The sequence below is a fragment of the Pholcus phalangioides genome, unplaced genomic scaffold (genome assembly GCF_987345545.1).
Source record: "Pholcus phalangioides strain wild (caught in Gottingen) unplaced genomic scaffold, Ppha-v1.0 ptg000004l_1, whole genome shotgun sequence".
NCBI classification, from domain to species: Eukaryota; Metazoa; Arthropoda; class Arachnida; order Araneae; family Pholcidae; genus Pholcus; species Pholcus phalangioides.
In genome coordinates this window covers 23,137,000-23,149,985 of record NW_028301597.1, presented here as the reverse complement: position 1 = coordinate 23,149,985, position 12,986 = coordinate 23,137,000, and the positions used below count along the sequence as shown (strand labels likewise).

At 35.9% G+C, this 12,986-nt stretch overlaps 1 protein-coding gene across 3 annotated transcripts in view; it reads right to left on the bottom strand.

Moving 5' to 3' along the window:
- LOC149086774 (potassium channel subfamily T member 2-like) overlaps positions 1-12,986 on the bottom strand; it is a 292,063-nt gene that overhangs the window by 79,693 nt on the left and 199,384 nt on the right. For all 3 annotated transcript variants that reach the window (XM_089231146.1, XM_089231145.1, XM_089231144.1), the window contains one exon: positions 10,903-11,002. In XM_089231146.1, coding sequence (XP_089087272.1) covers positions 10,903-11,002 — 100 coding nt within the window. The remainder of the gene's footprint in view (positions 1-10,902; positions 11,003-12,986) is intronic.

Here is a 12,986-nt window from a genome sequence, read left to right as displayed (position 1 = left end):
AGTCGACCAATTAAAATTTTATTTGTCTTAAAAGCGTGTCAATTTTTTGTGTAAAGTACTGAATTCGTCACATGCATAATCGTCATATCGTATTGGCGTATGATGAATCAGTCCCACACTGCCGTGATGAGATTTATTATTACGATGACCGTACTTTTAAGCCAGGGTCTGAACCGGACATAATGAACTCTGATTTAAAGAATTTTTCCGAACATACCCGAGATAATGCCTATTTGACGAATTCTGAAGTCGTACCTCGATGTAACGAACTTTCATTTAACAAATTTTACGACTACACTCCGATATAACGATCTCTAAAAGAAGGAAGAAAGGAATTCTTTAAATTAACGAATTTTTATGTTTTATTTTTTTGCGTAGGCAATCAGACCCCAATATAACAAACTCCTATTTGACGAATTCTATAACGAGTCCCCGATACAATTACCCCCTATGGGGCCGTTCAAGTATTATGTCATCATCGATGGTGGGGGGGGGAGGAGGGGGTTTCCGATTTGCTGACTTTTGATGACAGGGGGGGGGGCGGGGTTTGGATAATGCTTACGTCAGCAACCACACTTTATGAAAATATGAGTTAGGATTCAGAGGGGCAAAGCTGATGACGAAATTTTGCTGGCAAGGGGGAGGGGGGGGGGGGTCATCGTTTTGCTGACAAAGGTGGGGGGGGGAAGGGGGGTCAAAAATGGCTAAAAATTTGCTTACGTAATACTTGAACGGCCCCTATTTAACGGATTTTACAATCGGACCTTGATACAACGAACTCCTATTTATCAAATTTCACGATCGTACCCTGATATTACGTATCAAAATCATCATTACGTGTAATTTTTTTTAGCATTCTTCAAATTTACGAACGACACTTGGGTATTATGCATTATCGCCACTACAAGCGGTAAATTTGTAAAATTAAACGATTGTGGCGATTATGCATAGTAACCGATTCATCACATTTTTTATTTACCGTAACATATACACTATACACGTTGATAGCTAACATCTACCACCGAATTTTACTGGTGAACCGATGATCCCACAGACGTACTTCCAATTAGAAAAACGACTCAAATAGCTAGTGAACCGCAGACACGTCATTTATATTGCAAAGGCTTCTATCGTTGTTAAAATTTAAAAAATTAGGTTTTTTTTTACACGGACATCCCTGTTCTCGAAAAGCCAGTTAGAAAAACTGTTGCCCTGCCTCTCCTGATTGGATTGGATTTTGAGTTTATTGGCACAACGATCAATTAGGTCAAACTGCGCCAAAACAAATGAACAATTAAAAATAAGATAAAACCTGTTCTTGTCACGTCATGAAAGTAAATGCCCCTCCTGATGCCAACAAAGAAAATTCCAAGGTTTCTAAGTGCGATATTCACTAATATATTCGAATTCGAAAAAACTGAGAAAAGTTGGGGGAAAAAAACATTATAAAATTTATAATGTTTTTTTCCCCAACTTTTCTCCGTTTTTCCGAATTCGAATATATCGGCATCCTAATTTAATTAGGATGCCGTTTTTATATATAGTCGAATCCCGTTATAACGAAGTCCAAGAAACCAGAGAAATCATTTCGTTATAAAAGAATTCCAGGTTTATCATTATTTCAATGTAAACTTATCTCGGGAAATTAGAAAAATGTTCGTTAAAACGCGATTTTAGCTATAACGGTATTCGTTAAAATGAAATTCGACTGTATTTCTATTAGCCAACACATTGGGCAATTCGTCTGTTTTGGCCATGACTTTGTGAAAGTAAATCTTTGCAAGAGGACTCCCTGGGGCCGTGATCGATCAATGGTTGGTTTGGTGTATTGATAACTTTTAGTCGCTTCTATTCCTCCTTTGAAAATCTCCGCGACTTCGATCATACCCTTCGACACCCACGCTTCCTTTCGAAGGAAATATATTCATAGAAACTAGTCAACCCTTTTAGCTCAAGTCATGCATATCTTAGTAGTTTTAGTACATCGTCGACCAAGTCGTTGGTCTGGTTGCACAAACTTCGGCTCGCGGGCCAATCTAGCTCTTTTCTAGAATTGGATATATAGCCTACGAAAAGCAATTCTAAAAATATAACATCATTTAAAAATCTGAATAAGGACGTGAAGAGTTCGATCGGCTATGCATACGAATTGACTGTACTTATGCGAAAAAATAACTGCCGCTCCAATAATAAAAAAACAAATTTAATCATAGTGATTTCTCAAGTGTGTACCATTCGCGGAAAGAGTAACTAAGCTCTTACACGACTCGAGAGTAATCCTTAGCGAAATATGGTCCTTAACCAGCGAAGTTTGTGCTCTCACGTTGGTCTTTAGTAGGGTATGGCCTCCAATTCCGTGAGGCAGTGAAAAAAGTTGATGCCAGATGACAGAGCACTACATACAAAGTATTGCAGAGAAACAAACTTCACGTCAGGTTCACAACACATACGCACACATTCCAACATATGCCAATTCGTTAGAAGTTCCGCAGTGGAATTGCATGCGCGGTTTAGTAGTAGTAGTAATGGTTCTGAAAACATGGAATTTGGGGCATTGCCAAACTTCATCAATAGCGTCGCACTTTGCCGAGTATATTGGTGTCGCACTTTGCCGAGTATATTGGTGTCGCACCTTGCCGAGTATATTGGTGTCGCACTTTGTCGAGTATATTGGTGTCGCACTTTGTCGAGTATATTGGTGTCGCACTTCGTCGAGTATATTGGTGTCGCACTTCGTCGAGCATATTGGTGTCGCACTTTGTCGAGTATATTGGTGCACACTTACATCGTGACCACTAGGAATCAAATTTTATTTGGACATTTGTTACCACCTTGGAAACGTATCATGTGTATGACATTTAAGACGATCGTGCCCGTGGGTTAATGAGGTCTAGGGTAAGGGACTCGTGGATGAATAAGGGTAGGGTTAGGAACTCGCGGGTAAGTCAAGATTAGGATAATGGATCCCCGGTTCTATGACTGTTAGGGTGAGAGGGGTCTTGGGTAAATGAGGGAATAGAATGGAGAACCCGTGTAGGTACTAAATGATAGCTAAGGGCGAATGATCGCTATAGTAAGGGCGATTGATTCACAAAGATCATGATTCCCCTTGTGCCACTGTAAATTCAGGTACTCCTCAAGGAGCGGCTCTCTCACCTTTATTGTTTTTAATATATATAAACGATCTCCCTGAAACCCTCAACTACACCAATAGATTTTTTGCTGATGACTTGTGTAATCTACCGCGCAATTTCACAAATTTCATCAAGAAACTCTCCAACGTAATCTTGCTTCCATCTCAGATTGGTGCTCATATTTGGCATCTAAAACAGTTTTCATGAGAGCTAATAGTAAAACTCTTCCCCTTGAATTCTCATATTCTATCAATAACGTAACCATTTCCCAAGTTTCTCAATTTAAATATCTGGGGGTCATAATCTCGGCTGATCTCCGTTGGAATAATCATATCGATTATGTCTGTTCAGAAATGTCTCAACCAACTTTTTTTTCCTTCGCCGCAACCTCAAACATTCTACTCGTGACGTCCGACATCTCTGCTATCAAACTTATATTTCTCCCGTTCTTTCTTATGCAACGGAGGTCTGGGGCCCCCCCCCCCCCCACACCTCTAGTAACATCGACAAACTTGAATCTATCCAAAATAAATCCGCCCTCTTTATTCACGACTCTATATATTTCACATATCATAGCCTTTATGTTATTTGAAATTGGGGGAGGGGGTGGGGTCCTTGTCTTTCGCCTTGTTTTACCCAAAGGATCCATGGAAGACAAAAAATTAAGACCCCCTTGTTTTAGACTTAAAACAGCGGAAAAATGGATGTATGGTTGTTTATATAATGCAGTTTGCTAAGACCGAAATCGGGCACTTTTCAACCATAGAAATTATGATTTGTTTATCTGCCCATGTGCTGCGATAAAATTGAATTTGGTCTGGAGCAAAACCCGTAATAAAAATAGAATATAGTAAGCAGACACATAGACATTTTAGGAAATTTGGCTTCATTAATGATCACTGATTTGTCAAAAATCTCTTTAAGGAGATATATATATTTTTCGGGGATTTTTTCCAGGTGGAAAGGATGAAACTTGTAGTTCCTAAAAAATTATTGAATAAAAATAATTATTCAAAACTGGTTTTTATATATGTTACTGCTAAAGCACAAAGCTCGACCAATTCGTGAAAGGGCCGGACACTTCACGAATTGGCGAAGAGTTTTGGCCAAAGTCCAAATTGCAGGAATGATTCGGACTTTGGCCGGCAATTTCGGGAACTGGCCGGAGATCCCTGGCCAAAGCTCTATGAGCTGACGTAAGACGGCCCGGCAGGAGCCAAATCCATATTTTTAAATTGCCAACTTGTGATACATGTCTATATGTATCACTTATATTGGATTAGCTCCATGTGACGAGAGGAAAAAAAAAGTGAAAAATGATGATCGCATCTTGACTGCGGTTTGATGGGTTGCCATAACTAACGTTGACGCAATTACCACGAAAAAAAAAAAACATCAACTTCACAATGATCCTGAATCATGTCTTTTGTTATCGGACTATGGCCAGGGATCATCAGCCAAATGTCCGCAACTCGGACATCTGAAGGGCCAATATTTAACGAAATCGACCGATTCGCGAAGTGACCGGCCCTGTCGCGAAATGGCCAATTTCGGGCAGTAACATACATGCATTTTGAATGAAATTGATATTGAAAAAAATGGAAGTTTTGAGAAACTGAGTTTTATTTTCCCAATACGTACTCCACTTCGTCTGGGAAATTGAGTTGAAATATTCATGATTTCTTTTCATTTTTTTATTCTTTCTTTCTTTTCATTCGCATAAGAGACAGAAATGGAGGAATGATATACAACCTGACAAAGCCAGTCTCGAGACCACGCAAAGCGAATAACCGCAACCAAGCGCTTCAGAAGAATTTCATGCGCCAATAGATGCGGTCTATCGAGTATAGAGATATTAAGCAAACCATTTTTTATTAGGAGGAAGCAGCATGTGGAAAGTGTAGTCGTCACTGGAAATATGAGATGGAACATTACGTGTTCGTGAATATGTGCATGTGGGTTTCTGCGCAGGGAAATACGTTATTTTCTACCTAAGCATTGCCGAATGGAGAGAAATTTGAAATTTAACTTTGAGAGAAAAAGGTATTCAATATAGTGAATTGAAAACTGTTATATTCCTTGAAATTAGGGATAAAAAATCGATTAAAGTTTTTAAATAGTTAATCTCTCAAAAAATTTCAATCGAATATTTTCAAATGCTCTTCACATTCATAGCAAACGTAGTGTTGATAACTACAGTCGAATCCCGTTTTAAGGAATACCGTTATAGCGACATTCTCGTTTTAACGAACACTTTTTTAATCCTTCAGATAAGTTTACATAAGAACAATGCAAAAACGTAGAATTCCTAATTAATGAAATTTCATTTTAACGAAGTGATTCCTCCGGAGTTCGCTATAATGGGATTCGACTGTACATAAAATTTATTGATGCTATAAACATATTTTCTATTCATTTCACGCATCTATTCACTGAATGGATGTAAACAAATACAGCAGTAGATTAACATGCGACAGTACCCAATTGTCCGGGGAAAATATGTTGTAAAAAAGTTTGTATGTTTTTTTGTTTTTTTTTGACACAAAATAAAGTGTTCCAGACTCTGCCACGAAGCTGGGCTGGAAGAGATCTCGGCAACGGGATAAGTCCAGTGGCAAAGTTCTGGCGTTCATTTAGCAGTAGATTAACAAATAAAGATTGTGCCCACTTGAAGCTAATAATTAATATTAATATAATGATATTGATAATATAATGATATTGATAATATAATGATATTGATAATATAATGATATTGATAATATAATGATATAATATAAATATAATTATATTGATAATTAATATCGTCCCACTTAGAGAGAAACACGAATGTGTGCAAATTTCTAGAACTTGGAAAACACGACTTTTGAAAGTTTATTGTACTCATGTTACTCTATGGAACTTGTTCGCCTAAAATGTTTGGTAAACGTATTTCAATAGAGGATGCACATTAACGTTTCTGAAAAAACCTAGATAGCAAAATAAGTGATCAAACCTGCTGATAAACGCAAAAGGGAAAATTTGCATATTCATGTCTTCCATACTTTTAGAATAAGACAACCCCATAAATACATTTTATGGGCATTGCATAATATATTTTATCATGTGTGTGTGTATATATATATATATATATATATATATATATATATTGTTTATAATTGTTGTAATTGCATTTTTAATTGGGTTGTTGTATTTTAGTAATATATGACATCCATATTTGTTATGAGTATATTTTTCTCAGCCACCTCGTTGGACATTCTGCCTGTTGTGGCCTTGTATTTGTATGAGGGGCAGGACATGCTGAACATGCTTGTCATATGCTGGGATTTTTTAACTTGGATCCTTTCGTTGTTTTTTTTTTTCATCAGTAATTTTAGAAATCATCACTAGTTTCCGTTGCATCGACCTGTGTTTCCTCATGCCGAAAAATTTGAATATTTTCAATATTCAAAATATTGATTGAAATGTTTTTAAATACTGTCACTTATCTGAAATGTTATGTATTGCAACGTAATTTAAGACATTTTTAAAAGTTATATTATAAACTTTATTATATTTTATATATTATAAAATATTATATATTATATTAATATTAAATATATTAATATTATATATCATATTAATTATATTAAATATTATATATTATATAAACTTATTATATTTTAAAGTTATATTATAAACTTTTAATAAAAATTTTAATTGAATTCTGATCGGTTTATCGAGCTGATTAACTCAACTAAACTTTTCAACTGCGATTGGCAATTTATCCATTAATTCAACTCGATTAATCGATTAATCGGACCAGCCCTACTTGAAATCAAATCAGGAAGTCTAGATTTAATTTTTTTTTCAATTCATAAACTTTTGTTGCTGTGTGATGGTGGTGAAACTGTAAGTAATTTACCAATGTTTCTTCTAGATCTAGACATTACTTCGTTGTAAAAGTGCGAACGGACATGAAAAAGTTCTGAAACCGCATTGCATCGCATTTCGCACATAAAGTGGTGCAAGACTTTTGATTTGGCGACAACTAATGGATTTCACGGCATCCGACTTTATTTCACTTCAGCCATATATGTGTGTGAAACTATTTTAAGATTCCATGAAAGTTTTATCAGAAAAAAACCTATTTGGTATATCATTAATGAATCTCTGAACAGTTTCTGATGAACACTGGTAAACGTCGGAATTTCACTGTGTATGTGTCCTGCATCCGACGTGAAGTTTGTTTCTGAAGAATTCCTGTTATGTGTGTTTTTAAGAAGTGCTGCTACCTGCCTTCTGAATTCAGAGGAAAACAACTCGGCAGGGTTATTTTCGAATTGACGCCATGCCATGCATTTGAAAGAAAATGGGGGTATGTTCTCCCCAACATGCAGTGACTCTTCAGTGAGAAAAAACTCGTGAAGATCCTGGTTCAATCACTACTAGCGGTCTCTGCTGGAGTTCTCTGTGGTCTCACAATTTCGAAAAGCGAATGCGAGTTTTATCCTCTCATTTCGAAAGCCTCTCTACATTTAAAATTCACCTCCTACTACTTACCGACTGATTTTTTGTTTCCGGATTTCGAAGACAGATGGCGGCGATTTTTGAGAGATGCCATTTCGTTAGCATGGGCTAATATTCCCCCTCAACGGTTTCAGCAACTTGTAGAGAGTCCATGCATTTGCCGTCATCAAAGCCATAGGAGGTCCCACACGATATTAGTGGCGAGTAGCAGAGTGTTCCTAATTTTTTCGCCACTGTGTGCATACAGCATATTCGAGGACGTGCCAATTCATTGCAAATAACTCAAAGGAATGTTTATGGGAAACGTGTGGTTCTCAGAGTAAAACTATTCCAAAAACATTCTTCATATCTGAATATTTTCTTAAATATGATTTTGGAGTTGTATTTAATGTTTTATAAGATTTAAAATTCATGAATTTTGAATGTAATCGTATCCCGAGATTTGAACACATTCAATTTGAATTTTTTAACACAGCCATTTTATATATATATATTTTCTGGTTACCAAAACATTTCCTTACAAACAAACAATGCTTGATTCTCGAAGGAATATGTCTATTAGTGGTATTTAAGTATTCAATAGACCTTTCTCAACGGTAACACATACCTGATAACCCATTTGCATACATTAATATTAAATGTGAAAATTCATTTCAAATTTTGTAAAGCTCAAGGCGAGGGTTTTATATGATGGTGTCGATAATGTTCGTGCCTATACAGACCAGCGTTGCGTATGGTATTATTTTAGTAAAGCATGATAATGTGTTTATTTTTAATTACACGAGGGTTGAGGATTCAAGTTTGAATGGCTTTTCTTTCGGATTCCTTTTGGGAGATACAGGTTCGATTACAGGTTAAATTGTAATAAATATTAGTTTTGTTTTCTCGATATATTTATTTTGAAAATCCCCCTTTCTGTGATCAAATGGAGGAATTTGAAAACATTCAAATTGAATTCATTGAAATGGAATTTGGATTAAGATTTAATTAAAATTTTAATTTCTTGAAATTTGTCAAAATGGAAATAAATAAAGCAGAACAAAGAAGACAATTAAGTAACGTGGAAAGGTGGAAAAATCTGAAAAATATGTGAAAGAAGGAATGATAAATTTTTTTTACATGAGATGGTTAATAAAATCGATGAAAAACACTAAGGCATCAGAAATTTCTTTTAAGCGGGTTGGTGCAAGCAAATTTTCCAAAAAAACACATTTCCCAATTTTTCAATTTCCAAATACTATGAGATTTTCTGCGTCTGTGTTCAAGTTTTTGTTCTACCTGTACTGAAAATATTTTTAAAATATTTTAATATAAACTGCTGGCAGGAATTATACGCATGCTTTACACTAAAAACCGTTTTTTCTCAAAACTGTTTTTCGTTATATGAGGAACATTTTTTCGAACACCACTCATTCAAATGTCTTGATACTTTGTGTGTCTCTCAACACTATGCGGTTATATACTTTACCACGAGGTTGCGGGATTTTAATTGTTGGTTTTTTTTTTATCGAATTTCAACTCCAAGAACATACAACTTTTACAAAAATCACCAAAATGTATCATATTTTGTGCCATAAAATTTTTAAAAAATAATTTTAATAAAAACTCCTCGTGTTATATTACGACCTTTCGACCAAACGGAACATATGGCCATCGTAATTACAATTGTGATCTATTCAGATATAATTATCAATTGGTTATTGTTATCAGGAATTCCGAGTCCCGATGCGATAAAATTAAGCTGCGTGCACTGTGCCTTAAATAAAACTTCACGAAGTAATCAGTACTGTTCATGATGCTACTTACCATGAGGCATTAGCTGGTTCCCTATCGACCATTACACGAATTACGAACAAAACAAGGCACGCGAACAAAAACTTGAACACAGTTGGACGCAGAGATTTTCATTATTTGAATGGAAAATTGAAAAAAAAAAAAAAATTGTTTTTTCGAAAATTTACGTACATCAACCCCCACCCCCTAAAAACACTTTTTTCCAATAAAACAGGAATAAAATAATATGTGACACCCCCTCCCTTCCATGTTGGTTAACACTATGACAAAAATTCCAAAAAAAAGTCTGCGTGTCGTCAAACAAACTCCACTTCTACATTTGCTAATCCCACATAGAAAATTTTAGCCACCATTACCAATTTTTTTAAATCGTTATGGTGACATAGGATTTATCAAGCCTTGAATTATATATACAGCACAGACTCCGCTTATTAAAATCACGGATAATGTTTTCATTCGGTATTGTTACGAAATAAACGAATATCATAACACGGACAATAATCGTTTATAGTTATCAGGACTTAGGTTTATGTTATATTTTTTTTATTTCGTCGCAAGGTTGTTTTTCACCTTGCATATTTTGACGGTTGACTCATTTTTCTCCCTTAAGTTATCTTTATCAATTTGCAAGACTATGTTGGAGGTTAGCAGGTTCCCTTATTGACAAAAATTTCCGTACTCAGTTCACTATACCCTAATTAAGCCGTAAGAGTCATTATGATCTATGTACATGTAGCACTGCTTTTGCTATGGCTTTTCTTAATGAGCGAATAATAAGGTACATTAAAAAAAAAGAACATTTTTTCAGTTTATGGTCGATATCTTTCAACTGAACACATTCATAGGCCCTAGGCCGGACACTTATACCGTACTTTATATGTACTACCTTAATTTGTAATACAGTCGATATAATGATCCCCTTCGTGCTGACTGTACATTGTAGATAGTTTCATTCCGACTCCTCAGCAGGGCCGTTTTAAGAACATGAGCCCCCCCCCCCGGGCCAAATGATTTTTCTGAGGCCCTACCAGGCAAATTTTCGAAAATCTCAACCAGATCCCATTTTTGTGAGGCCCCCGGGCCGTGCTCGGGTGGGCCCATGACTTAAGACGGCACTGTTAATCACAGTTTCTGAATGATGAAAAAAGGATTTTAGCTTAAAAGGGGAGATAAGTCCTGTGCTAGAAGAATTGAAGAAATAATTCACAATTTAAGATACTCAAACCTGTTATATGTGGGAAAGAAAAACAGAACTGTCCCATTTATCTACATCCCTTTCGCCCAAACGGAACATATGGATATCATACTTACAACTGTGATTTATTCGGGTATAATTATCAATCGGTTATTGTTATTAGAAATTCCGAGTTCCGATGCGATCAAATCAAGCGGCGTGCACTATGCCTAAGACAATCAAACTGAAATAAAATTGCACGAAGAAATTAGTACTCTTCATGATGCTACTTACCATGTGGCATAAGCTGGCCCTCTATCGACCATTACACGAATTACGTACAAAAGGCACGCGATCAGCTTTATAACCAAGTTGAATATTCTTATTCTTAAGCCTGAAAAATACCAATATACATGCATAAAAAAAATTAGAAAACTGAATAGTTATTCTTTTTCCACAAATTAAAGCACTTCATATTCATGTTTAAAATCATATCACATGAGCATAACCAAGTTTCAAAAACTACAAGTTTAAAAATTCGATTTTCCTCTTCCCGGTTTTGAACTATTAAATAATAACGTGTAATTTATATACTCATCTTTCCAAAAGATCTACAAATGCATTAACAATTTTCGGTCAGAACCAAAGTTTAAGTACCACTACGTTCAAGACCTATAACATCTGAACAAGACGATGTATTAGTATTCTGTCCTTGACAATCAGGACATCGTGAATAATGAACTTAATGGGTCTTAAAAAGGATCGTATAACTGGAAAAAAAAAAGAAGAGGCTCAATTTCAGCAATTATTTCGGCGAAAAACAGTTTTATGGACAATTCATTACACAAATTGCTTTCGTAAATTGACGGGAGACCACAGTTTCACCCACGATAATTAATCAATGACTATTCATTTATTCATACATGAATATATACTTGTATATTACTGAGTCATCTATCAGATTTAGAGGTATACCGACTGTAATCTTGTTTAGTACAAAAAACGAACGTGCTTTCAATTATTTTCTAACACCCTTTCCCGTCAAAATGTAAGAGAATACTCTTTTCAATCGCGTGCATGCATTCAACTTATTTTGCACGCGTTTAAAAATACCGTTGCACGTGAATGTGCAGGATGCATAACACGCACGACATTTTACTGGCGAACCGTTGATCCTAGAGGCATACTTCCACATAGAAAAAAGTACCCAAATAACGTGTAGTGCTCAGGTATGTCGTTCATGTTGCAAGGAGTTGTATGGTTACGAAAATTAAAAAAAAAGTAACTTTTACACGCATACCTTGTGTTCAAAAACTCACTTAGAAAGTTGTTGCCCTGTTTCTCCCGATGCTATCAAAAATATTCCACGTCTCTGTGCAATATTCGGGAAAAAACAGTATGCGTAAACTTTCCCGCATTTATAATAACGCTGTTTTTCCCCAACTTTCCTCCATTTTCCGAATGCGAATATTGCATGTGGAATTTTTTTTGTTGGCATCAAGGGATACAGGGCAAGTCTCTAATTTGGATTTTGAAAACAGTGTCCATATAAAAAGTTAATTTTATTTATTTTAATAATTACACAAGTTTTTGTGACATGAATGACGTAGCTGAGTTTTACACGTTATGTGGATACTTTTTCTAACTGGAGGTATGCCTCTAGGGGATCAACGGTTTGCCAGTAAAATGTCGTACGTGCTGTTACCAATGCACCCTGTATATTCTGTAATATACAATTTTTCAGTCTGATAACTATGCATGTAGTGTTGAGTGTAGTTTTGAGATGTGGAGCAATACGAATGGCATGAACAGATCAAGATTGAGCGGAAAGAAATGCTAAGAACAGAGTGAGACTTCAATATTAACTCAAAAACTACTTAACGCGTTTCATGTACGCGTTGTTTCAGGAAGGACTGCCTAACTTTGAAATGACATAATTTAGAAACGGTGACACATTGAAAGATGGAACAAGTAACGTGTTTGATGGATAGGCTTGGAATTTGAAGTACTTTGGTTTGCAACATTAAGTACAATTTTTACAATCAGATGGCACCACAGTCGTTTTGACCTGATTTTGGGGGGGGGCTTCGAAGACTATTGTTCGCAACAAGAATAGGAAAGATCGGGGCTGGTTGGCAACAGTTTGCGGTTTATTATTTTTGAGAGCAAGTGTGATTTAGTTTCGAAAATTTTGATTATATCTACGATAACTACATCTATTCGGCTGGTATTTTTTTCATTTCTGAATACCTAACACTCAAATGCTGAGAGTACTTGGAAGCCATCAAGTCAAATTTGGTCAGCCAACCTACCACATTAGCAAGATAAGTTGGCATAAGCCATGGGGTAGAGTGGTACACCATTTCTGTGATGAGAGA